The sequence below is a fragment of the Hypanus sabinus genome, unplaced genomic scaffold (genome assembly GCF_030144855.1).
Source record: "Hypanus sabinus isolate sHypSab1 unplaced genomic scaffold, sHypSab1.hap1 scaffold_301, whole genome shotgun sequence".
In the NCBI taxonomy this organism is placed as follows: Eukaryota; Metazoa; Chordata; class Chondrichthyes; order Myliobatiformes; family Dasyatidae; genus Hypanus; species Hypanus sabinus.
In genome coordinates, this window is record NW_026781164.1 from 201,649 (window position 1) to 228,715 (window position 27,067).

Sequence of the window (27,067 nt, forward strand, 5' to 3'; positions counted from 1 at the left end):
CGGGAACAATAAAACCCGACCTCATAATTCCCCACAACGCCCAATTTCACCTCGCCGGGAACAATAAAACCCGTCCTCATAATTCCCCACATCGCCCAATTTCACCTCGCCGGGAACAATAAAACCCGTCCTCATAATTCCCCACATCGCCCAATTTCACCTCGCCGGGAACAATAAAACCCGTCCTCATAATTCCCCACATCGCCCAATTTCACCTCAACGGGAACAATAAAACCCGTCCTCATAATTCTCACATCGCCCAATTTCACCTCACCGGGAACAATAAAACCCGTCCTCATAATTCTCACATCGCCCAATTTCACCTCGCCGGGAACAATAAAACCCGTCCTCATAATTCTCACATCGCCCAATTTCACCTCGCCGGGAACAGTAAAACCCGTCCTCATAATTCTCACATCGCTCAATTTCACCTCGCCGGGAACAATAAAACCCGTCCTCATAATTCTCACATCGCCCAATTTCACCTCGCCGGGAACAATAAAACCCGTCCTCATAATTCCCCACTTCGCCCAATTTCACCTCGCCGGGAACAATAAAACCCGTCCTCATAATTCCCCACATCGTCCAATTTCACCTCGCCAGGAACAATAAAACCCGTCTTAATAATTCCCCACATCGCCCAATTTCACATCGCCGGGAACAATAAAACCCGTCCTCATAATTCCCCACATCGCCCAATTTAACCTCGCCGGGAACAATAAAACCCGTCCTCATAATTCTCACATCGCCCAATTTCACCTCGCCGGGAACAATAAAACCCGTCCTCATAATTCTCACATCGCCCAATTTCACCTCGCCGGGAACAATAAAACCCGTTCTCATAATTCCCCACATCGCCCAATTTCACCTCGCCGGGAACAATAAAACCCGACCTCATAATTCCCCACAACGCCCAATTTCACCTCGCCGGGAACAATAAAACCCGTCCTCATAATTCCCCACATCGCCCAATTTCACCTCGCCGGGAACAATAAAACCCGTCCTCATAATTCCCCACATCGCCCAATTTCACCTCGCCGGGAACAATAAAACCCGTCCTCATAATTCCCCACATCGCCCAATTTCACCTCAACGGGAACAATAAAACCCGTCCTCATAATTCTCACATCGCCCAATTTCACCTCACCGGGAACAATAAAACCCGTCCTCATAATTCTCACATCGCCCAATTTCACCTCGCCGGGAACAATAAAACCCGTCCTCATAATTCTCACATCGCCCAATTTCACCTCGCCGGGAACAGTAAAACCCGTCCTCATAATTCTCACATCGCTCAATTTCACCTCGCCGGGAACAATAAAACCCGTCCTCATAATTCTCACATCGCCCAATTTCACCTCGCCGGGAACAATAAAACCCGTCCTCATAATTCCCCACATCGCCCAATTTCACCTCGCCGGGAACAATAAAACCCGTCCTCATAATTCCCCACATCGTCCAATTTCACCTCGCCAGGAACAATAAAACCCGACCTCATAATTCTCACATCGCCCAATTTCACCTCGCCGGGAACAATAAAACCCGTCCTCATAATTCTCACATCGCCCAATTTCACCTCGCCGGGAACAATAAAACCCGTCCTCATAATTCCCCACATCGCCCAATTTCACCTCGCCAGGAATAATAAAACCCGTCCTCATAATTCTCACATCACCCAATTTCACCTCGCCGGGAACAATAAAACCCGTCCTCATAATTCCCCACATCGCCCAATTTCACCGCGCCGGGAACAATAAAACCAGTCCTCATAATTCTCACATCGCCCAATTTCACCTCGCCGGGAACAATAAAACCCGTCCTCATAATTCTCACATCGCCCAATTTCACCTCGCCGGGAACAATAAAACCCGTTCTCATAATTCCCCACATCGCGCAATTTCACCTCGCCGGGAACAATAAAACCCGTCCTCATAATTCTCACATCTCCCAAATTCACCTCGCCGGGAAGAATAAAACCCGTCCTCATAATTCTCACATCGCCCAATTTCACCTCGCCGGGAACAATAAAACCCGTCCTCATAATTCTCACATCGCCCAATTTCACCTCGCCGGGAACAATAAAACCCGTCCTCTTAATTCTCACATCGCCCAATTTCACCTCGCCGGGAACAATAAAACCCGTTCTCATAATTCCCCACATCGCGCAATTTCACCTCGCCGGGAACAGTAAAACCCGTCCTCATAATTCTCACATCGCTCAATTTCACCTCGCCGGGAACAATAAAACCCGTCCTCATAATTCTCACATCGCCCAATTTCACCTCGCCGGGAACAATAAAACCCGTCCTCATAATTCTCACATCGCCCAATTTCACCTCGCCGGGAACAATAAAACCCGACCTCATAATTCTCACATCGCCCAATTTCACCTCGCCGGGAACAATAAAACCCGTCCTCATAATTCTCACATCGCCCAATTTCACCTCGCCGGGAACAATAAAACCCGTCCTCATAATTCCCCACAACGCCCAATTTCACCTCGCCGGGAACAATAAAACCCGTCCTCATAATTCTCACATCGCCCAATTTCACCTCGAATGGAACAATAAAACCCGTCCTCATAATTCTCACATCGCCCAATTTCACCTCGCCGGGAACAGTAAAACCCGTCCTCCTAATTCTCACATCGCTCAATTTCACCTCGCCGGGAACAATAAAACCCGTCCTCATAATTCTCACATCGCCCAATTTCACCTCGCCGGGAACAATAAAACCCGTCCTCATAATTCCCCACATCGCCCAATTTCAGCTCGCCGGGAACAATAAAACCCTTCCTCATAATTCCCCACATCGCCCAATTTCACCTCGCCGGGAACAATAAAACCCGTCCTCATAATTCCCCACATCGTCCAATTTCACCTCGCCGGGAACAATAAAACCCGTCCTCATAATTCTCACATCGCCCAATTTCACCTCGCCGGGAACAATAAAACCCGTCCTCATAATTCTCACATCGCCCAATTTCACCTCGCCGGGAACAATAAAACCCGACCTCATAATTCTCACATCGCCCAATTTCACCTCGCCGGGAACAATAAAACCCGTCCTCATAATTCTCACATCGCCCAATTTCACCTCGCCAGGAACAATAAAACCCGTCCTCATAATTCTCACATCGCCCAATTTCACCTCGCCGGGAACAATAAAACCCGTCCGCATAATTCCCCACATCGCCCAATTTCACCTCGCCAGGAACAATAAAACCCGTCCTCATAATTCTCACATCACCCAATTTCACCTCGCCGGGAACAATAAAACCCGTCCTCATAATTCCCCACATCGTCCAATTTCACCTCGCCGGGAACAGTAAAACCCGTCCTCATAATTCCCCACATCGCCCAATTTCACCTCGCCGGGAACAATAAAACCCGTCCTCATAATTCTCACATCGCCCAATTTCACCTCACGGGAACAATAAAACCCGTCCTCATAATTCTCACATCGCCCAATTTCAACTCGCCAGGAACAATAAAACCCGTCCTCATAATTCTCACATCGCCCAATTTCACCTCGCCGGGAACAATAAAACCCGTCCTCATAATTCCCCACATCGCCCAATTTCACCTCGCCGGGAACAGTAAAACCCGTCCTCATAATTCCCCACATCGCCCAATTTCACCTCGCCGGGAACAATAAAACCCGTCCTCATAATTCTCACATCGCCCAATTTCACCTCGCCGGGAACAATAAAACCCGTCCTCATAATTCCCCACATCGCCCAATTTCACCTCGCCGGGAACAATAAAACCCGTCCTCATAATTCCCCACATCGCCCAATTTCACCTCACCGGGAACAATAAAACCCGTCCTCATAATTCCCCACAACGCCCAATTTCACCTCGCCGGGAACAATAAAACCCGTCCTCATAATTCTCACATCGCCCAATTTCACCTCGCCGGGAACAATAAAACCCGTCCTCATAATTCCCCACATCGCCCAATTTCACCTCGCCGGGAACAATAAAACCCGTCTTCATAATTCCCCACATCGCCCAATTTCACATCGCCGGGAACAATAAAACCCGTCCTCATAATTCCCCACATCGCCCAATTTCACCTCGCCGGGAACAATAAAACCCGACCTCATAATTCCCCACAACGCCCAATTTCACCTCGCCGGGAACAATAAAACCCGTCCTCATAATTCCCCACATCGCCCAATTTCACCTCGCCGGGAACAATAAAACCCGTCCTCATAATTCCCCACATCGCCCAATTTCACCTCGCCGGGAACAATAAAACCCGTCCTCATAATTCCCCACATCGCCCAATTTCACCTCAACGGGAACAATAAAACCCGTCCTCATAATTCTCACATCGCCCAATTTCACCTCACCGGGAACAATAAAACCCGTCCTCATAATTCTCACATCGCCCAATTTCACCTCGCCGGGAACAATAAAACCCGTCCTCATAATTCTCACATCGCCCAATTTCACCTCGCCGGGAACAGTAAAACCCGTCCTCATAATTCTCACATCGCTCAATTTCACCTCGCCGGGAACAATAAAACCCGTCCTCATAATTCTCACATCGCCCAATTTCACCTCGCCGGGAACAATAAAACCCGTCCTCATAATTCCCCACTTCGCCCAATTTCACCTCGCCGGGAACAATAAAACCCGTCCTCATAATTCCCCACATCGTCCAATTTCACCTCGCCAGGAACAATAAAACCCGTCTTAATAATTCCCCACATCGCCCAATTTCACATCGCCGGGAACAATAAAACCCGTCCTCATAATTCCCCACATCGCCCAATTTAACCTCGCCGGGAACAATAAAACCCGTCCTCATAATTCTCACATCGCCCAATTTCACCTCGCCGGGAACAATAAAACCCGTCCTCATAATTCTCACATCGCCCAATTTCACCTCGCCGGGAACAATAAAACCCGTTCTCATAATTCCCCACATCGCCCAATTTCACCTCGCCGGGAACAATAAAACCCGACCTCATAATTCCCCACAACGCCCAATTTCACCTCGCCGGGAACAATAAAACCCGTCCTCATAATTCCCCACATCGCCCAATTTCACCTCGCCGGGAACAATAAAACCCGTCCTCATAATTCCCCACATCGCCCAATTTCACCTCGCCGGGAACAATAAAACCCGTCCTCATAATTCCCCACATCGCCCAATTTCACCTCAACGGGAACAATAAAACCCGTCCTCATAATTCTCACATCGCCCAATTTCACCTCACCGGGAACAATAAAACCCGTCCTCATAATTCTCACATCGCCCAATTTCACCTCGCCGGGAACAATAAAACCCGTCCTCATAATTCTCACATCGCCCAATTTCACCTCGCCGGGAACAGTAAAACCCGTCCTCATAATTCTCACATCGCTCAATTTCACCTCGCCGGGAACAATAAAACCCGTCCTCATAATTCTCACATCGCCCAATTTCACCTCGCCGGGAACAATAAAACCCGTCCTCATAATTCCCCACATCGCCCAATTTCACCTCGCCGGGAACAATAAAACCCGTCCTCATAATTCCCCACATCGTCCAATTTCACCTCGCCAGGAACAATAAAACCCGACCTCATAATTCTCACATCGCCCAATTTCACCTCGCCGGGAACAATAAAACCCGTCCTCATAATTCTCACATCGCCCAATTTCACCTCGCCGGGAACAATAAAACCCGTCCTCATAATTCCCCACATCGCCCAATTTCACCTCGCCAGGAATAATAAAACCCGTCCTCATAATTCTCACATCACCCAATTTCACCTCGCCGGGAACAATAAAACCCGTCCTCATAATTCCCCACATCGCCCAATTTCACCGCGCCGGGAACAATAAAACCAGTCCTCATAATTCTCACATCGCCCAATTTCACCTCGCCGGGAACAATAAAACCCGTCCTCATAATTCTCACATCGCCCAATTTCACCTCGCCGGGAACAATAAAACCCGTTCTCATAATTCCCCACATCGCGCAATTTCACCTCGCCGGGAACAATAAAACCCGTCCTCATAATTCTCACATCTCCCAAATTCACCTCGCCGGGAAGAATAAAACCCGTCCTCATAATTCTCACATCGCCCAATTTCACCTCGCCGGGAACAATAAAACCCGTCCTCATAATTCTCACATCGCCCAATTTCACCTCGCCGGGAACAATAAAACCCGTCCTCTTAATTCTCACATCGCCCAATTTCACCTCGCCGGGAACAATAAAACCCGTTCTCATAATTCCCCACATCGCGCAATTTCACCTCGCCGGGAACAGTAAAACCCGTCCTCATAATTCTCACATCGCTCAATTTCACCTCGCCGGGAACAATAAAACCCGTCCTCATAATTCTCACATCGCCCAATTTCACCTCGCCGGGAACAATAAAACCCGTCCTCATAATTCTCACATCGCCCAATTTCACCTCGCCGGGAACAATAAAACCCGACCTCATAATTCTCACATCGCCCAATTTCACCTCGCCGGGAACAATAAAACCCGTCCTCATAATTCTCACATCGCCCAATTTCACCTCGCCGGGAACAATAAAACCCGTCCTCATAATTCCCCACAACGCCCAATTTCACCTCGCCGGGAACAATAAAACCCGTCCTCATAATTCTCACATCGCCCAATTTCACCTCGAATGGAACAATAAAACCCGTCCTCATAATTCTCACATCGCCCAATTTCACCTCGCCGGGAACAGTAAAACCCGTCCTCCTAATTCTCACATCGCTCAATTTCACCTCGCCGGGAACAATAAAACCCGTCCTCATAATTCTCACATCGCCCAATTTCACCTCGCCGGGAACAATAAAACCCGTCCTCATAATTCCCCACATCGCCCAATTTCAGCTCGCCGGGAACAATAAAACCCTTCCTCATAATTCCCCACATCGCCCAATTTCACCTCGCCGGGAACAATAAAACCCGTCCTCATAATTCCCCACATCGTCCAATTTCACCTCGCCGGGAACAATAAAACCCGTCCTCATAATTCTCACATCGCCCAATTTCACCTCGCCGGGAACAATAAAACCCGTCCTCATAATTCTCACATCGCCCAATTTCACCTCGCCGGGAACAATAAAACCCGACCTCATAATTCTCACATCGCCCAATTTCACCTCGCCGGGAACAATAAAACCCGTCCTCATAATTCTCACATCGCCCAATTTCACCTCGCCAGGAACAATAAAACCCGTCCTCATAATTCTCACATCACCCAATTTCACCTCGCCGGGAACAATAAAACCCGCCCTCATAATTCCCCACATCGCCCAATTTCACCGCGCCGGGAACAATAAAACCAGTCCTCATAATTCTCACATCGCCCAATTTCACCTCGCCGGGAACAATAAAACCCGTCCTCATAATTCTCACATCGCCCAATTTCACCTCGCCGGGAACAATAAAACCCGTTCTCATAATTCCCCACATCGCGCAATTTCACCTCGCCGGGAACAATAAAACCCGTCCTCATAATTCTCACATCTCCCAAATTCACCTCGCCGGGAAGAATAAAACCCGTCCTCATAATTCTCACATCGCCCAATTTCACCTCGCCGGGAACAATAAAACCCGTCCTCATAATTCTCACATCGTCCAATTTCACCTCGCCGGGAACAATAAAACCCGTCCTCATAATTCTCACATCGCCCAATTTCACCTCGCCGGGAACAATAAAACCCGTTCTCATAATTCCCCACATCGCGCAATTTCACCTCGCCGGGAACAGTAAAACCCGTCCTCATAATTCTCACATCGCTCAATTTCACCTCGCCGGGAACAATAAAACCCGTCCTCATAATTCTCACATCGCCCAATTTCACCTCGCCGGGAACAATAAAACCCGTCCTCATAATTCTCACATCGCCCAATTTCACCTCGCCGGGAACAATAAAACCCGACCTCATAATTCTCACATCGCCCAATTTCACCTCGCCGGGAACAATAAAACCCGTCCTCATAATTCTCACATCGCCCAATTTCACCTCGCCGGGAACAATAAAACCCGTCCTCATAATTCCCCACAACGCCCAATTTCACCTCGCCGGGAACAATAAAACCCGTCCTCATAATTCTCACATCGCCCAATTTCACCTCGAATGGAACAATAAAACCCGTCCTCATAATTCTCACATCGCCCAATTTCACCTCGCCGGGAACAGTAAAACCCGTCCTCCTAATTCTCACATCGCTCAATTTCACCTCGCCGGGAACAATAAAACCCGTCCTCATAATTCTCACATCGCCCAATTTCACCTCGCCGGGAACAATAAAACCCGTCCTCATAATTCCCCACATCGCCCAATTTCAGCTCGCCGGGAACAATAAAACCCTTCCTCATAATTCCCCACATCGCCCAATTTCACCTCGCCGGGAACAATAAAACCCGTCCTCATAATTCCCCACATCGTCCAATTTCACCTCGCCGGGAACAATAAAACCCGTCCTCATAATTCTCACATCGCCCAATTTCACCTCGCCGGGAACAATAAAACCCGTCCTCATAATTCTCACATCGCCCAATTTCACCTCGCCGGGAACAATAAAACCCGACCTCATAATTCTCACATCGCCCAATTTCACCTCGCCGGGAACAATAAAACCCGTCCTCATAATTCTCACATCGCCCAATTTCGCCTCGCCGGGAACAATAAAACCCGTCCTCATAATTCCCCACAACGCCCAATTTCACCTCGCCGGGAACAATAAAACCCGTCCTCATAATTCTCACATCGCCCAATTTCACCTCGCCGGGAACAATAAAACCCGTCCTCATAATTCCCCACAACGCCCAATTTCACCTCGCCGGGAACAATAAAACCCGTCCTCATAATTCTCACATCGCCCAATTTCACCTCGCCGGGAACAGTAAAACCCGTCCTCATAATTCTCACATCGCCCAATTTCACCTCGCCGGGAACAATAAAACCCGTCCTCATAATTCTCACATCGCCCAATTTCACCTCGCCGGGAACAATAAAACCCGTCCTCATAATTCTCACATCGCCCAATTTCACCTCGCCGGGAACAATAAAACCCGTCCTCATAATTCCCCACAACGCCCAATTTCACCTCGCCGGGAACAATAAAACCCGTCCTCATAATTCTCACATCTCCCAAATTCACCTCGCCGGGAAGAATAAAACCCGTCCTCATAATTCTCACATCGTCCAATTTCACCTCGCCGGGAACAATAAAACCCGTCCTCATAATTCTCACATCGCCCAATTTCACCTCGCCGGGAACAGTAAAACCCGTCCTCATAATTCTCACATCGCTCAATTTCACCTCGCCGGGAACAATAAAACCCGTCCTCATAATTCTCACATCGCCCAATTTCACCTCGCCGGGAACAATAAAACCCGTCCTCATAATTCCCCACATCGCCCAATTTCACCTCGCCGGGAACAATAAAACCCGTCCTCATAATTCCCCACATCGTCCAATTTCACCTCGCCGGGAACAATAAAACCCGTCCTCATAATTCTCACATCGCCCAATTTCACCTCGCCGGGAACAATAAAACCCGTCCTCATAATTCTCACATCGCCCAATTTCACCTCGCCGGGAACAATAAAACCCGACCTCATAATTCTCACATCGCCCAATTTCACCTCGCCGGGAACAATAAAACCCGTCCTCATAATTCTCACATCGCCCAATTTCACCTCGCCGGGAACAATAAAACCCGTCCTCATAATTCCCCACAACGCCCAATTTCACCTCGCCGGGAACAATAAAACCCGTCCTCATAATTCTCACATCGCCCAATTTCACCTCGCCTGGAACAATAAAACCCGTCCTCATAATTCTCACATCGCCCAATTTCACCTCGCCGGGAACAGTAAAACCCGTCCTCATAATTCTCACATCGCTCAATTTCACCTCGCCGGGAACAATAAAACCCGTCCTCATAATTCTCACATCGCCCAATTTCACCTCGCCGGGAACAATAAAACCCGTCCTCATAATTCCCCACATCGCCCAATTTCACCTCGCCGGGAACAATAAAACCCGTCCTCATAATTCCCCACATCGCCCAATTTCACCTCGCCGGGAACAATAAAACCCGTCCTCATAATTCCCCACATCGTCCAATTTCACCTCGCCGGGAACAATAAAACCCGTCCTCATAATTCTCACATCGCCCAATTTCACCTCGCCGGGAACAATAAAACCCGTCCTCATAATTCCCCACATCGCCCAATTTCACCTCGCCGGGAACAATAAAACCCGTCCTCATAATTCCCCACATCGCCCAATTTCACCTCGCCGGGAACAATAAAACCCGTCCTCATAATTCCCCACATCGTCCAATTTCACCTCGCCGGGAACAATAAAACCCGTCCTCATAATTCTCACATCGCCCAATTTCACCTCGCCGGGAACAATAAAACCCGTCCTCATAATTCTCACATCGCCCAATTTCACCTCGCCGGGAACAATAAAACCCGACCTCATAATTCTCACATCGCCCAATTTCACCTCGCCGGGAACAATAAAACCCGTCCTCATAATTCTCACATCGCCCAATTTCACCTCGCCGGGAACAATAAAACCCGTCCTCATAATTCCCCACAACGCCCAATTTCACCTCGCCGGGAACAATAAAACCCGTCCTCATAATTCTCACATCGCCCAATTTCACCTCGCCGGGAACAGTAAAACCCGTCCTCATAATTCTCACATCGCTCAATTTCACCTCGCCGGGAACAATAAAACCCGTCCTCATAATTCTCACATCGCCCAATTTCACCTCGCCGGGAACAATAAAACCCGTCCTCATAATTCCCCACATCGCCCAATTTCACCTCGCCGGGAACAACCGTCCTCATAATTCCCCACATCGTCCAATTTCACCTCGCCGGGAACAATAAAACCCGTCCTCATAATTCTCACATCGCCCAATTTCACCTCGCCGGGAACAATAAAACCCGTCCTCATAATTCTCACATCGCCCAATTTCACCTCGCCGGGAACAATAAAACCCGACCTCATAATTCTCACATCGCCCAATTTCACCTCGCCGGGAACAATAAAACCCGTCCTCATAATTCTCACATCGCCCAATTTCACCTCGCCGGGAACAATAAAACCCGTCCTCATAATTCCCCACAACGCCCAATTTCACCTCGCCGGGAACAATAAAACCCGTCCTCATAATTCTCACATCGCCCAATTTCACCTCGCCTGGAACAATAAAACCCGTCCTCATAATTCTCACATCGCCCAATTTCACCTCGCCGGGAACAGTAAAACCCGTCCTCATAATTCTCACATCGCTCAATTTCACCTCGCCGGGAACAATAAAACCCGTCCTCATAATTCTCACATCGCCCAATTTCACCTCGCCGGGAACAATAAAACCCGTCCTCATAATTCCCCACATCGTCCAATTTCACCTCGCCGGGAACAATAAAACCCGTCCTCATAATTCTCACATCGCCCAATTTCACCTCGCCGGGAACAATAAAACCCGTCCTCATAATTCTCACATCGCCCAATTTCACCTCGCCGGGAACAATAAAACCCGACCTCATAATTCTCACATCGCCCAATTTCACCTCGCCGGGAACAATAAAACCCGTCCTCATAATTCTCACATCGCCCAATTTCACCTCGCCGGGAACAATAAAACCCGTCCTCATAATTCCCCACAACGCCCAATTTCACCTCGCCGGGAACAATAAAACCCGTCCTCATAATTCCCCACATCGTCCAATTTCACCTCGCCGGGAACAATAAATCCCGTCCTCATAATTCTCACATCGCCCAATTTCACCTCGCCGGGAACAATAAAACCCGTCCTCATAATTCTCACATCGCCCAATTTCACCTCGCCGGGAACAATAAAACCCGACCTCATAATTCTCACATCGCCCAATTTCACCTCGCCGGGAACAATAAAACCCGTCCTCATAATTCTCACATCGCCCAATTTCACCTCGCCGGGAACAATAAAACCCGTCCTCATAATTCCCCACAACGCCCAATTTCACCTCGCCGGGAACAATAAAACCCGTCCTCATAATTCCCCACAACGCCCAATTTCACCTCGCCGGGAACAATAAAACCCGTCCTCATAATTCTCACATCGCCCAATTTCACCTCGCCGGGAACAATAAAACCCGTCCTCATAATTCTCACATCGCCCAATTTCACCTCGCCGGGAACAATAAAACCCGTCCTCATAATTCTCACATCGCCCAATTTCACCTCGCCCTGAACAATAAAACCCGTCCTCATAATTCTCACATCGCCCAATTTCACCTCGCCGGGAACAGTAAAACCCGTCCTCATAATTCTCACATCGCTCAATTTCACCTCGCCGGGAACAATAAAACCCGTCCTCATAATTCTCACATCGCCCAATTTCACCTCGCCGGGAACAATAAAACCCGTCCTCATAATTCCCCACATCGCCCAATTTCACCTCGCGGGAACAATAAAACCCGTCCTCATAATTCCCCACATCGCCCAATTTCACCTCGCCGGGAACAATAAAACCCGTCCTCATAATTCCCCACATCGTCCAATTTCACCTCGCCGGGAACAATAAAACCCGTCCTCATAATTCCCCCACAACGCCCAATTTCACCTCGCCGGGAACAATAAAACCCGTCCTCATAATTCTCACATCGCCCAATTTCACCTCGCAGGGTACGGCAGAAAAGAATAAAACGCCCGGTCCCGATCTCATCGACATAATCGATACGGTCTATATCGTGACAGACGGGTTCCATCCTGTGCGGTACCGCACATGTGATTGACTGCTACCCTAAAAAAGAATAATTTGTTGCCAACATCTGTATTTTTCGTCTGACAACGATTGTTCAAATGCAAACTCGCATGTCACTGTCTTTTCCACGGGGTAATTTATCCGAGATAATACTTTTAATTTCATAATTTATAGGGAATTAGAGAATCGTTCTTGTTATTGCTGATGGATGAGACTGTTCAGAGAGATGAGGCAGAAAAGGAATAAAAGGGTGGGGGAGAGGGGTGCAGAGAGAGGAGGATAGAGTTGGGAGAGAGAGAGGTGGGGGTAAAGAGATGGAGAGAGAAGAGGAGACAGAGGGTGGGAGAGAGAAGTTGAGGGAGTAGTTAGTGGATCTCGTCTACTCTTCTCACCTCTTTCTCCTCTCCGCTCCTCAATCTGACACCTCCCTTTCCCCCACCCTGCAGAAAATGGTGGTGATCCACGCCAACCAGCCCGCACTGCCAGACCTCACCTCCGTCTTCTCCGGCAAAACGGCGCCCACTTCTGCCTTTGACGGGCCCGAGTGACGACACGTCCCCCTACTCCACGGGACAGCCTGAGGGATTCGGACCGACCGACCTGAGACTCGGCCCCGAGAGAAAAGTCAAGGCGGGATTTTGGAGACCAAGGGGGGAGGAGGGTAACAGTGCTAGTTATATCCCCCCCCCCCCGTGGGAACCCCCCAGTTCCAGCTCCCATGTTATGAGTCGCCCTATCCCATCCTCAGCTCCCGTCACTTCTGAAACACTCCGCTCTCTGTCCCCTCGCTCTTCCCTCTATCACTGCACATCTCACCCTGGCTGGCGGCCATTTTGTGATGATTACCATTGACAACCGCTCTCCCAGCTTCCTAGAATGGGGCAGACCCATTTCCTCACCTACCACTCCCCTCCCTGTTTATTCAATCTCAACTCCTCATCTTTCCTCTCCTTTCTCTCCCTCCTCGCTCTTCCAACTCTCCATTTCACCTTCTGCTAATAGCCATTTTGTCACAGTGTAAGCACACCCTTCCCCTTTCTTGCCGTCCGTCTTGTTTACGAAGGAAATGTCACCACCCACCCTTTCTCCTCTATTAAGCCACTCCCGCACACATCCCATCCTGTTCCTCCCAACCCTGTCCCATTATTCTCCCTCCCTCCCCGTCCAATCACTTCCCCTCCCTCCCCGTCCCATCACTCCCTCTCCCTTCCTGTCGTTTCACTCCTCCTCACCCCGTCTTTCTCTTCTCCATGTCGGTCACCAGTTTGTGTCAGGGACTTTCGCCCCTTTGCCTCCGTCCCCTATTGAGTCAGTGACTTCGCCACGCTCACCGTCTCATCAGTCCACTCCTCGTCCCGTCACTCCTCTTCCTCCCAAACCCCTCATCCCTCCTCGCCAAAACCCACATGTATATGTGTATGTGTGAATATCTGAGATATATAGTTTATTCAATGACAACATCATTAGAAATAAAACATATATACAATACCCAAGACTATATAAAACACAAATTAAAATACTGTTATTACCATCAATAACACACTCGATCCCGGGATTGTATCCATGGGCACCGCATGTTCCTTCGCCATAGATTCTGTATGTGACGGTGGCCATTGTAAGTCAGTGTCTCACTCCATCCCTGGCGGGCACATTAACCAAGGATTCGCCCATTTTAAATAAACGCGTCCCTCCCTCTCTTGTGCTCACTTCCACCAAAGCCGTCCCACCTCTCCAGCGGCCATTTCAAGTGAAGCGCCGGAGATCCCACCTCTCTCGGAAGTTCTGGGAGTCTCCCGTATATTGATAGTGACTCCCTGACGCCCGTAATTTATATAAAATATCACGGTGGAAGGAGGGAGGGTGGGAGGGAGGGAGAGAGAGGGAGAGAGAGAGAGAGAGAGAGAGAGAGAGAGAGAGAGAGAGAGAGAGAGAAGAGAGAGAGAGAGAGAGAGAGAGAGAGAGAGAGAGAGAGAGAGAGAGAGAGGGAGAGAGAGGAGAGAGAGAGGGAGAGAGAGAGAGAGAGAGAGAGAGAGAGAGAGAGAGAGAGAGAGAGAGAGAGAAAGAGAAACCATGGCAGAGTGTTCCAAAAAAAAATATAAAACGTACTTCACCCCAGACTACACTGAAGTGCAGTGAATTTTCTATTGCCCATGGGGGGTTACATCACTGTTGAGGTGAGTTTAACGGGTGTCATTCATTCATCAGCACAGCTAACGCTATTTAAACTAGCTGGCTTGCGCTAAGGAGCTACTCTATTGCAGACATCCCACCTCTCCCGGGAGTTCCGGGAGTATCCCGCAAATTGGTGCTACCGCCTTGAAATGAGATTTTGCAGGGTTGGATTATTTGAATTCAACGTGTCCTTCACTCCTTCTCTGCCATTCATTTTATCCAAGGCGTCGCTCCCTCCTTGGTTACGTTTCGACCCGGCCGAACGGGGTCTCATTCAGTCACCACATCTCTTCCTTTTTATCAATAAAATTAACGATGCTGACGGTCGTTTTCAATCGCCGTCTCACCCACTCCTTTCCCGGCGTTCAATTTAAACAAGTTATCACAACAGTAAACTGCCCCGTCAGACAGGATAAGCGAAGCCGCGGCCATTTTATGTCAGAGCAATAGGTCATTTTAAATCGCCCCATTACCCCCTCTCCCTTCTCAATATGCCACTGACTCCATTTCGGCCATTTTACCCGGTGCGTCTCTCCTGCTCTGTTGTCTGTCCATCACTCTCTCCCTGTCGGCCATTGTAACAAAGGTATCAGAGACTATTTCAGGTCGGGTCGCCACTCCCTCGGATTTGTCACCTCCTGGCGTCCATTTTCTCTCAGTGCATCCCTCCCTTCCTCCATGTAAACCATTTTCAAAGCGCGCGTCACCCCCTCCCTATTGACAATGTTATATTGGCGCGTCACTCTCTCCCTGTTATTAATTCTATATTCTGGTTTTAATCCAGAATCCAATAGTTAATCAGCACATAACCTTCCCCGCCCCCGGTGATAATTTTCAGTCAGTGCACAAGCCTCACTCTGTCGGCCATTATCACTCAGCCCATCACTTTCTCCGCGGAGACCATTTTCAGTCAACCTTTCACTCCCTCCCCAGTGACCATTCTAAATCCTTCTGTCGCTCCTTCCCATGTCACCATTTTCCATCAGGAGCCCCTCGCAGGACAGATACTCTCGACCACCCTCCACTCGATTGCGCAGACTGTTTATCACAAATAATAAATATATCGCAAACAATAGAGACCCATCCGACATCCTCATCTCCGGATCCTGTGCGTCATCACTCCGAGTGTCGTGGAGAGAGGAGGATACAGACACCAGGTAACGTGTGCGGTAATACTCCCGGTGTCGATACAGAGACCCGACACGGTGCGCGGTAAAACTCTCAGTGCGGAGACAGAGATCGGAAATTCTGCCTGGCAAAATTCCCAATTTGGGATTTGAGGACGGGAACCGTGCCGTGTATAACTTCCTGTGTGCTACGTGGACACAGGGAACCGGGCGCAATGAATCTCCCGACGTGGGGAAACGGAAAGGGTAAACCTCTCTCATACGCACCCCACCCCCCGCCATCTTCAGATAGATGTGTCGAATGTCCTTCAGTCCGATCCTATCCGCCGTCTCCGCCAGGAGATGAGCATCGTCAGTGTTACAAAGCCGTCACCATCCGCACCACCCTCGACTTTCCGAGTAACTAATAAACCCATCGGCGTTCTCGTCAAATTTCCTAAATCCTCTCCGAGTTCTGTCAAATACAGAATTCAGGCGTCCCCGACAATTTCCAGCATCCCATTCCTGTCGGAAATGAACTGAAAGGAGTTCCATTGGGAGGCAGACGGTGGGAATGGCCAGATGCCACTGGGTGATCGGACGACAGGAGTGAATAGGAAGCGGTGAAGACGATGGGGGTAAATGGGAAGGGGCGGGTCCACTGGTAGGCAAATAGTGGGAGCGAATGGGAAGGGGCGGTGCCCACTGGAAGTTTGGACGATGCAAGCGAATGGGTCAGAGTGCGTCCCGTTAGGAATGCGGATAGTTGGACTGAATGGAAATGGGTGGGGTCCATTGGGAGTGTGGATGGTGGGAAGGAATGGGAAAGAATGACATTTGATTGGGATCACGGTCCGTGTGAGTGGGCGGGAAGGGACGGGAGGGACGGGAAGGGGTGGAGTCCCACTTTGCAAAATTATCCTCAACTTTGATTTCATTCTGGTCTACCTCTGGAACCTAGAAGTCAAATGTGATTGTTAACCGCTATGGTTATGATTACCGTCTGTAGTCCCCTGCCTGTTTGTGCCCCCTCCCACCCTCTCCTGGTTTGTGCACTGTGTGTGTGTGTGTGTGTGTGTGTAGTTCCCTGTGCTACAGTTCCAAAATGAACACAATGAGAGTCTCCTCTGTAATCTGTTTTGACTCGAGAACTGCAGACCTTTTTGTTCCCGTGTCAGACCTCAGAAGAGTGTCATGGGATGGTGTGGAGGGAGATTCACTCTGTGTCTGACCCCGGGGAGTGCGTGATGGGACAGTGTGGAGGGAGATTCACTCTGTGTCTGACCCCGGGAGTGTGTGATGGGACGGTGTGGAGGGAGATTCACTCTGTGTCTGACCCCGGGAGTGTGTGATGGGACGGTGTGGAGGGAGATTGACTCTGTGTCTGACCCCGGGAATGTGTGATGGGATAGTGTGGAGGGAGATACACTCTGTGTCTGACCCCGGGAGTGTGTGATGGGACGGTGAGGAGGGAGATTCACTCTGTGTCTGACCCCGGGAGTGTGTGATGGGACGGTGTGGAGGGAGATTCACTCTGTGTCTGACCCCTGGAGTGTGTTATGGGACGGTGTGGAGGGAGATTCACTCTGTGTCTGACCCCGGGAGTGTGTGATGGGACGGTGTGGAGGGAGAATCTGACTGTGTCTGACCCCGGGAGTGTGTGATGGGACGGTGTGGAGGGAGCTTCACTCTGTGTTTGACCCCGGGAGTCTATGATGGAATAATGTGGCTCAACGCCGGTGTGCCTTCCCCCATCCCTATCGTACTCGGGACCCAAGTGAAATCACGTCTGACATTACAGTCGATTTTAACTGTCTGCGGGGGCAATCAGCCACAATGGGGGTAGGGTGGACATGCGATCCTGGGCACCCAGACTCTGATACGCTGCTGAGGAGCTCAGACCCACTATTACAGTGCACAGGGTGCGGGGGCAGCTGTAACCCCAGGTCACTGTTTCTCCTTTCAAGTGACTCAAGTCCGACACCAAGACGGAAAGTTACAGCGGTTTATTGATTTCATCATGACAAATATAAATTAAACAACGAGTGAGCTGCTGACGTGCGGGAATAAATAAGCTGCTCCCGACTCACTCACACTCACACACAATTAACTGGCCGGCGACAACGATTGACCGGTTGAATAATCAGTCCCGTTTCTCACCGTCACTCTGCATCGGGGAACCGATGATTATCAAATCACACTTCAGGGCCGTGTCCGGGATCGCTGCAGATCCAGGGTCACTGCCGAGGGATTTGTCCATTTAACATCATTATATCGGCCAGGCTGCAGAATGCACCGTCCTCAGCAAAGGGAGCAAAAGGATTCTCTCCGGGGATAATCCCACCCCGGGATACCGGTGTCCCAGACTAAGCCCCGCCCCCGGGTTCTTCCTGCCTGTGTAATACCCCGGGGTCTCGCGTGGGGGAGTCTTGAACCCGCACATCCGGCGGAAGCTGGTGCTGGACCGGAGGAGATATACGTCAGTGCAGGATCACAACGAACAACACACAGCGCGAGACTGGAGCCAGTTCCGTTAAAACCGTTGGGAATCACACCTGGATCACGGCCATTAAATGTAACGGCGGGAGTTAAAATGGAGGGTGTGGAATCTGTCAAAATGTCCCCATCCCGCGAGCGGGGATGTTCACACATTCAGATGTTCACAGGATCACAGATCCACCATCAGTCCGGGTCTGGGTTCCAGGTAAGATAAAGGTTAAAGGCCAGATGTTCACAGATCCACTACTATCAGTCCGGGTCTGAGTCCCCGCAAAGATCTCAGTTTATTCCCCTCGGCCTCACTGAACCGATTCCAGTGCAGCCTGAAACAGATGGAGGAATAAAGGTGAAATAAACAGATTACACAACAGTGTCAGTAACAGGGGACCGGGGTTAATGTTTCAACAACACTCACAGACAAATATCACCAGAAAACCCGCGGATCCGCTGATATTTTATCACATTGAACATTAACACAAACACTCACCCGATCCACTCCAGACTCGGGAGGGTCAGTATGAGGTGGCGGAGAGCGGGGACAGATCGGTCTGTCAGCGAGTTTGATCCCAAGTTCAGCCACGTCAGTGATGGTTTTGTACTGAGAGCGGAGACGAGATCCTCGACACCAGAATCTGTGAGACCGACACTCCCCAGACTAGAGTTGAGAGAGAGTGAGGGTGAAGGACACAGAGAGACAGGAGACGGTACAAATCCCCAGTGTTTATCAGTAACACAATTACTGATCACATTAATGTTCAGTGTCAGACACCCAGTGACTGTAAACGCAATCTCCCTCAGTCTGGTACTTACCGCAGAGCCTGTATTTTACACTCCGGGTTCCTCAGAGCCATAGACACCAGTTTCACTCCTGAATCTCCCAGTTTATTATCACTAAGGTACAGCTCCGTCAGTGATGGGTTTGTACTGAGAGCGGAGACGAGATCCTTGGCACTCGTATCGGTGAGACCGACATGGGTCAGCCTGGAGATGAGAGAGAGTGAGGGTGAAGGACACAGAGAGACAGGAGACGGTACAAATCCCCGTTGTTTATCAGTAACACAATTACTGATCACATTAATGTTCAGTTCAGACACCCAGTAACTGTAAACACAATCTCCCACAGTCCAGCATTTACTCCAGTTTCGGTATTTTACACTCGCGGTACTTCAGAGCCGCAGACACCATATTTTTAAGTAGGTACAGTGGAGGTGTCGGGGGTAAGACTTTAACACAGAGAGTGGCGAGTGCGTGGAATGGCGGAGGCAGAAACCATAGGGTCTTTAACAGACTCCTGGATGGCTACATGGAGCTCAGAAAAATAGAGAGCTATAGGTAAAGCTTCGGTAGTTCTAAGGTAGGAACATGTTCGGCACAGTTTTGTGGGCCGAAGGGCCTGTATTGTGCTGTATGTTTTCCATGTTTCTTTGATTCTACTGATCACATTAATGTTCAGTGTCAGACACTCAGTGACTATAAACACAATCTGCCACAGTCTGGTACTTACCACAGTGTCTGTATTTTACACTCCGGATTCCTCAGAGCCACAGACACCAGTTTCACTCCTGAATCTCCCAGTTTATTAAAACTCAGGTCCAGCTCCGACAGTAATGGGTTTGTACTGAGAGCTGAGGCGAGTTCCTCGGCACCAGAATCTGTGAGACCGACATTGTCCAGCCTGGAGATGAGAGAGAGTGAGGGTGAAGGACACAGAGAGACAGGAGACGGTACAAATCCCCACTGTTTATCAGTAACACAATTACTGATGTTTTTTTCTTCAGCACGACTGTGCAGGTCGGCCAGTGAGAATAGCGAGAAGAGTTTAAAAGGAAGACCGATTTACAGAGCGAGCGTCAGAGGAGCGGGAGACAGAGTAGGAAGGCTTTGGCTCAACGGGGCTTCGGCGATAAAGGGTCGAGGCGAGGTAGGTTATCTGTTTACAATACAGACAGAGAGTATGTGTGTGAGGCTAGTTGTCTCTGCTTAGTGTCAGATGTGGGAGACCCGTCGTCTTTGTGATTATTATTAATGACCTAGATGAGGCAGTGGAGGGATGGGTTAGTAAGTTTGCTTGTGACACAAAGGTTATCCACAAAGGTTGTGGATCGTGTGGAAGGTTGTTAGAGGTTACAATGGGACATTGATAGAATGCATAATCGGGCTGAGAAGTGGCAGATGGAGTTCAACCCAGATAAATGTGAGTTGGTTACTTTTGGTAGGTTAAATGTGATGGCAGAATGTAGTATTAATGGTAAGACTTGGCAGCGTGGAGGATCAGATGGATCTTGGGGTCCGAGTCCATTGGACACCCAAAGCTGCAGCGCATATTGACTCTGTAGTTAAGAAGGCATACGGTGTATTGGCCTTCATTAATCGTGGGATTGAGTTTAAGAGCCGAGAGATAATGTATTGCTATATAGGACCTTGCTCGGACCGCAATTGGAATGCTGTGCTCAGTTCTGGTCGCCTCACTAGAGGAGGGACATGGAAACCATAGAAAGGGTGCAGAGGAGATTTACAAGGATGTTGCCTGGTTTGGGGAGCATGCCTTATGAGAATACCTTGAGTGAACTCGGCCTTTTCTCTTGGAGGAACCGATGATGAGAAGTGACCTGACAGAGGTGTACAAGATCATCAGTGGCATCGAATGTGTGGATAGTCAGAGGCTTTTCCCCAGGGCTGAAATGGCTAGCATGAGAGGGTATATTTTTAGGTGCTTGGATGTAGGTACAGGGGAGATGTCAGGGGTAAGTTTTCTTTTACACGGAGACTATTTAGTACGTGGAATGGGCTGACGGCATCGCTGGTGGAGATGGAAACCATAGAGTCTTTAAGAGACTCATGGATGGCTACATGGAGCTCAGAAAAATAGAGGGCTAAGGGTAATGCTTAGGTATTTCTATGGTAGGAACATGTTCGGCACAGCTTTGTGGGCCGAAGGGCCTGTATTGCGCTGTCTGTTTTCTATGCTTCTTTGTTTCACTGATCACAATAATGTTCAGTGTCAGACACCCTGTGACTGTAAACACAATCTCCCACAGTCTGGTACTTACCGCAGTTTCTGTATTTTACACTCGGGGTTCCTCAGAGCCGCAGACACCAGTTTCAGTCCTGAATCTCCCAGCTGATTCCCCCCAAGTCTAAACAGAAACAGACAAATTGATGATCAAAGTGATTCAAGCCATGTTTCTGAGGGAATTTCTCTCACTCGGATATTTGAGGAAACATTAAACCCTTCAATAAATCGCTAATCGGAGTTCCCGTCACTGTCAATGTCCCTCACTGCCCAACTCCAGGGTATTTACGGAATGCCAGTAATTTACTCCCACAGTGAGGAAGATTTGTAAATGGGTAAGTATTAATGGGAGATGTTGGAAGTGATCCCACCTGAGAGAAAGGGATAGGAAGACAGATCCTGCAGGAGATGGGTGGGTCTGAACTGATGTCCACAATCGGGAGAGGAGATGCGCCCGTGGGGTCTGGGTATCTGGTAGTGAGCACAGTCACACAGGTGGACTGATGGTGATAGTCACACACGGGGAAGGGCAGGCAAGGACAATCTCATAATGGTATTTCTTTCCTTCTCACTGGGACAGTCTGCAGACGGTCTCTTGTCCCTCACCGGGAAGGGGGTGTGAATCTCTGACCCACCTGCTGCAGTCAGTGTCGGTCTGGGTGTCAGTAACAGTGAGAAGGAATATTGTCAATGGACGTGTCACAGGCAGGGAGAAACACGGCCATTCCTGTGATTTACTACCATTAAACTAATGTCCGTTGTTCACTGATCTGATGAAGTCTCCAGCATCCCTTCACAAGGAACCCTCCCATCGTTGGGCATTTGTCAGAAGTCTTGGCAATCTGAATTACTACAGTTTTACCCAAAAAACTTTACATTGAAACAACACAATGGAACAGTTTCGCAGTTCAGAGTGAGAGATAAATCAAGTTACCTCAACTCCCGGCACTTGTACAACCCGGGTCCCAGCCGCTGGGTTCCTTCACACTGAATGTGGCAGTACTCTAGGTTGAGGTATTTTATTGTATCACAGAGTCCGATGACATGAGACAGGACCGCGCAGTCAATCGGGGTTAGTGTGATTCCACTGAATGAAAGTGTTTCCACAGATCGCAGTGCGGCCTGAGCCAGTCCACGATTCTGAGACTCAAACAGGTAGTGCAATATGTTCAGGAGGCTCCTTTTACCAGATTCACTCCTCGTGTTTCCACTCTGGCGTTTAACCTCCTCCTTCACCCAGTCAATCACCCGGCAGGTTGTTTCATGAGTAAATGGACCCAGAAACTCCTCCAGGCCCCGAGCTATCATTGGGGAGGAAAGACCAGCAACAAAACGGAGAAATACTTCAAATCGCCCATCTGTCGTGTTGTGGGCTTCAGTAAGGAATATCAGGATATCCCCGGGATGTGGATTCAGGAATTGTGCGACTGCAGCTACAAACTCTTGGATGGTGAGGTGTGGGAATGTGTACACTATGCCCCGGGCAGAATCCTCTCTCTCCAAAAGCTCCATCAGGAACCCGGACAGGAACTGGGAAGACTGCAGATTGTACTTGATCAAATCTCCATCTGTAAACACAATCTTCTTCTCGGACACTCCTCTGAAGGCCATCTGACCAACCCTGAGAAACACATCGCGGGAGTTCTCAATCTCACGGCCGTGGTTTTTCAGGATGTTGTAAATATAGTAGGAGTACAGTTGGGTGATGGTCTTGGGTACTCGCTGCGGGTCCCTGACTCTTTGTGTGAAGAAGGGGCCCAGTGCCAGAGCAAGGATCCAGCAGTAGGAGGGGTTGTAGCTCATGGTGTACAGGATCTCGTTCTCTTCCACGTGTTTGATAACAGCTGCTGCCATCGTATGTTCTTCAAAATACCTGATGAAATATTCCTTCCGTTCCTCACTAACAAATCCGAGAATTTCGGCCCAGACACTAATCCGAGCCTTTTTCAATAAATGTAACGCAGCGGGACGGGTGGTCACCAGCACTGAACACCCTGGGAGCAGCTTGCCCTGGATTAAACTGTACACAATGTCAGACACCTTGCACTTGAATTCAGGATCTGTGCATGTGGACTGAGTTTCTGTGTCTCTGCGACTGTCAGAAAAATCAATTCTGTCATTGAATGTATCCAAACCGTCGAATATAAACAGCAATCCCTCTGGGTTCTTCCAGACCTCTCTCAGGATATTCCCAAAGTAAGGATACTGATCCAGAATCAGTTCCTTCAGGTTTATTCTGCAGTTAATGGTGTTTAAATCCCGGAATTTGAAACTGAATACAAACTGGAACTGTTGGTATATTTTCCCCGTGGCCCAGTCATAAACAATCTTTTGTATCATTGTTGTTTTCCCAATCCCCGGGACTCCAGCCACTGCTGCCGAGCTCCCAGATTTGGATTTACTCCGGGAAAAGCTACTCTGGAACAACTGATCAGTCCGGATTTTTTCCAGCTTTCGGCGGAGATGGTTCTCTCTCAATTCCTCATGGTCTCTGCCTCTTGCCAGCAGCTCATGTTCCACCAGTGTCCGATCTCGAACAGTAGAAATGACCGTGAGCTCAGCGTATTGATCAACCAGCTTGAAAACCTTCACCTTCTCCCTCATCAGGATCGTGTTCACTCTCAGTGTTTCAGTTTGTGCCCTCAGAGTCTCCTTGTGTTTCTGCTGAACATCTTCCATGGGAACAGAGAACATTGTCAATATATCAAATTGTTCAACTGACAAAGAATATCATAACTGCATTTCAACATTCAGTGTTTGAGATTACATGAATTAATTCAATGCTTCCATGGAAATTAGGACAGAAAGCAAAATTATTTTCACAGACACTAGAACTGAGAGAAAATGTCCAATCCTTAAATTCTGGTACTAATGACTTGTGAAGGTAATCATTCCCCCGATATCCTAATTCAATCCTGACTGTACTTATGTTACAACAACATTTCACTATATTTAAAGCATTGTTTGCATCATTAACAGTCGATGTTAATGGTGATCTGGTGCGGAAATATGGAGAGCAGGACACTGTGCATTTTGACAAAGCTGCACACTGGGGCGTCAGAGGTGCCCACTGCTCTTGCATCTAAACAGGAACAGAATATGTAGGAAATACTCAAGTCGGGTAGCATCTGGAGAAGAATGACAGTGAAGTTCCGGATCGATAACCCATCAGAACGACAAGAATGAAAATGGATGGAGGAGGATGGAGTGATGGAGGAGCGGAGGAAAGATGGAAAGGAATCTCCGTGAATGGCAGAGACCATAAGCGTATCAGTGGTGTACATCGTGTGTGTGGAGAAGGTGGTGAAGTCTTGGCAACTGCTACTGATCAGTCTGGCAGGTGGAGTGTGGGGCACTGTATTATGATGCCTCCGCCTATCAGAGTCGACCATGGACGTTGCGGCCCGGATGACTAGATACGCAAGCCAGGACACTCTGCCATTGGTTAACATCCTTCTCCTATGATAATTTCTTCATTTTTATGGATTCTGCTTTTATTTCCGTTCAGTGATGCGTACCCTTTATCAGAACTGCATATGCTTGTCCGGAGTGCTGAATCCTCCTTGCGTTGATGAAAATATAACCTTAGAGCTAATTGTGGATCTCAGTTAGGCCACACTGATTTCTGGTCGCCTCACTATAGGAAGGATATGGAAGCATTGAAAAGGGTACAGAGGAGATTCACCAGGATACTGCCTGGTTTAGAGAGTATGGATCATGATCAGAGATTAAAGGAGCTAGGGCTTTATTCTTTGGAGAGAAGGAGAATGAGAGGAGACATGATAGAGGTGTACAAGATATTAAGACGAATAGGTAGAGAGGACAGCCAGCGCCACTTCCCCAGGGCACCACTGCTCAGTACAAGAGGACATGGCTTTAAGGGGAGGGAAGTTCAAAGGGGATATTAGAGGAAGTTTTTTTACTCAGTGAGTGGTTGGTGCATGGAATGCACGGCCTGAGTCACTGGTGGAGGCAGATACACAGGTGAAGTTTAATAGAGTACTAGACAGGTATATGGAGGAATTTAATGTGGTGGGTTATGTGGGAGGCAGAGTTTGAGGGTCGGAACAACATTGTGGGCCGAAGGGTCTGTAATGTGCTGTACTGTTCTATGTTCTATGAGTATCTAACCTGGGCCTAATATATCGATGCAGCTAAAAGAAGGCACAACAGCGGCTATATTTCATCAGGACTTTCCAACATCACTCGAATATTTCTACAGGTGTAACTTGCAGAGCATTGTAACTGGCTGCATCACCGTCTGGTTCATGGGGACTACTGTACAGGATCGGAGTAAGGCGCACACTCAACGATTCAGGGATAACTTCTCTGCCATCCAGTCTCTGAATGGACATTGAACCCGTCGATAGTGACTCACTAATCTCTTTTATATTTCTATTTCTACACAAGTAGTTTAATATTTTATAGAACCACACAGACATGCATAGCTATATATACTATATAAGGTTTCTTTGGAAATTAGTTCCAGTATTTGAATTAATAGTTTTAGCTTTACTGATGCAAGAACAACTAATTTCCAATCATCCCTGTACAGCTGTGTCAAAGTATAATTCGTTTATTATTTTTTCTTCAGATTTGATACCTGATTTTTGTCCGTTTCAGTAAATTAGAAAGCAGGTTTACAACTAGACAAAACCACAGAGAGCTGTGGAAGTCGCTCTGGAATACACCTCCATTTATTTTTATAACAGTGGCTGTTCCTCTGTGGATGTTAATAGGGCGATTATTTCATGCCGATGCTTCATCAGACGTTGTGGAAATTTCACAAAGATTTGTTGCATTTTATATATATTAGGAACTTCTCTTAAACACACGAGGGACAGAATCAGGCAACACAGACAAAATGTTGGTGGAACGCAGCAGGCCAGGCAGCATCTACAGGAACAGGCACTGTCGACGTTTCGGGCCGAGTACTTCCGTCAGGATTGTCTCAGAATCAACCGGTGTTTGATAAACAATATAATGTTGAAAGATTTCTGCTTACCCCAGGGCTTGCTATCGAATTACATAATCTATTAGCAGTTGTTCCTTAAATCCGTTCATACCAACACTGTATTCTTACTGCACTTCTCTATGTCTATTGTGGTTATCATGTGAGTGGTAATTAGTGACGAGATGAACGATGTTACAATTATACATGCATACATACATACATATTGGATTTATTATTAAGAAGCCAATAATAACATAGTAGATGACCATTCAACAGTCTTATAAATGCAGAATTAAAGCTGTCCTTGAGGCTGTCGGTTCATACCTTCAGCCTTTTATATTTTCTGCCCCATGGGAGTATGAAAGAGAGAATGTTTGAGGTGGGTTAGGGTTCAGCAGTGAGGCTTTGGGGAAGGGGGGTGTAGTTTCTTGCTAACTTGATTGAGTTCCTCCAGGAGGTGACAAAGGCGATGGATGAAGTTACACATGGATATTTTCTGCTTGAATATTAGTCGGATGTTTGACAAGATCCCACATGGGAGGCTCATACAGAAAATTAACATGCTTGAGTACTGTGT

The 27,067-nt window shown here is 48.4% G+C and overlaps 1 protein-coding gene across 7 annotated transcripts in view; it reads right to left on the reverse strand.

Annotated features, from left to right (window-relative positions):
• Positions 1–18,015: 18,015 nt before the first annotated feature.
• Positions 18,016–27,067, reverse strand: part of LOC132388337 (NACHT, LRR and PYD domains-containing protein 3-like) — a 44,421-nt gene continuing 35,369 nt past the window's right edge. For all 7 annotated transcript variants that reach the window (XM_059960673.1, XM_059960671.1, XM_059960672.1 and 4 more), the window contains 6 exons: positions 22,471–24,208; positions 21,574–21,660; positions 20,028–20,198; positions 19,334–19,504; positions 19,011–19,178; positions 18,016–18,846 (listed from right to left, as the gene is read on the reverse strand). In XM_059960673.1, the coding sequence (XP_059816656.1) occupies positions 18,756–18,846; positions 19,011–19,178; positions 19,334–19,504; positions 20,028–20,198; positions 21,574–21,660; positions 22,471–24,208 (2,426 nt within the window). In that variant the 3' untranslated portion in view covers positions 18,016–18,755. The remainder of the gene's footprint in view (positions 18,847–19,010; positions 19,179–19,333; positions 19,505–20,027; positions 20,199–21,573; positions 21,661–22,470; positions 24,209–27,067) is intronic.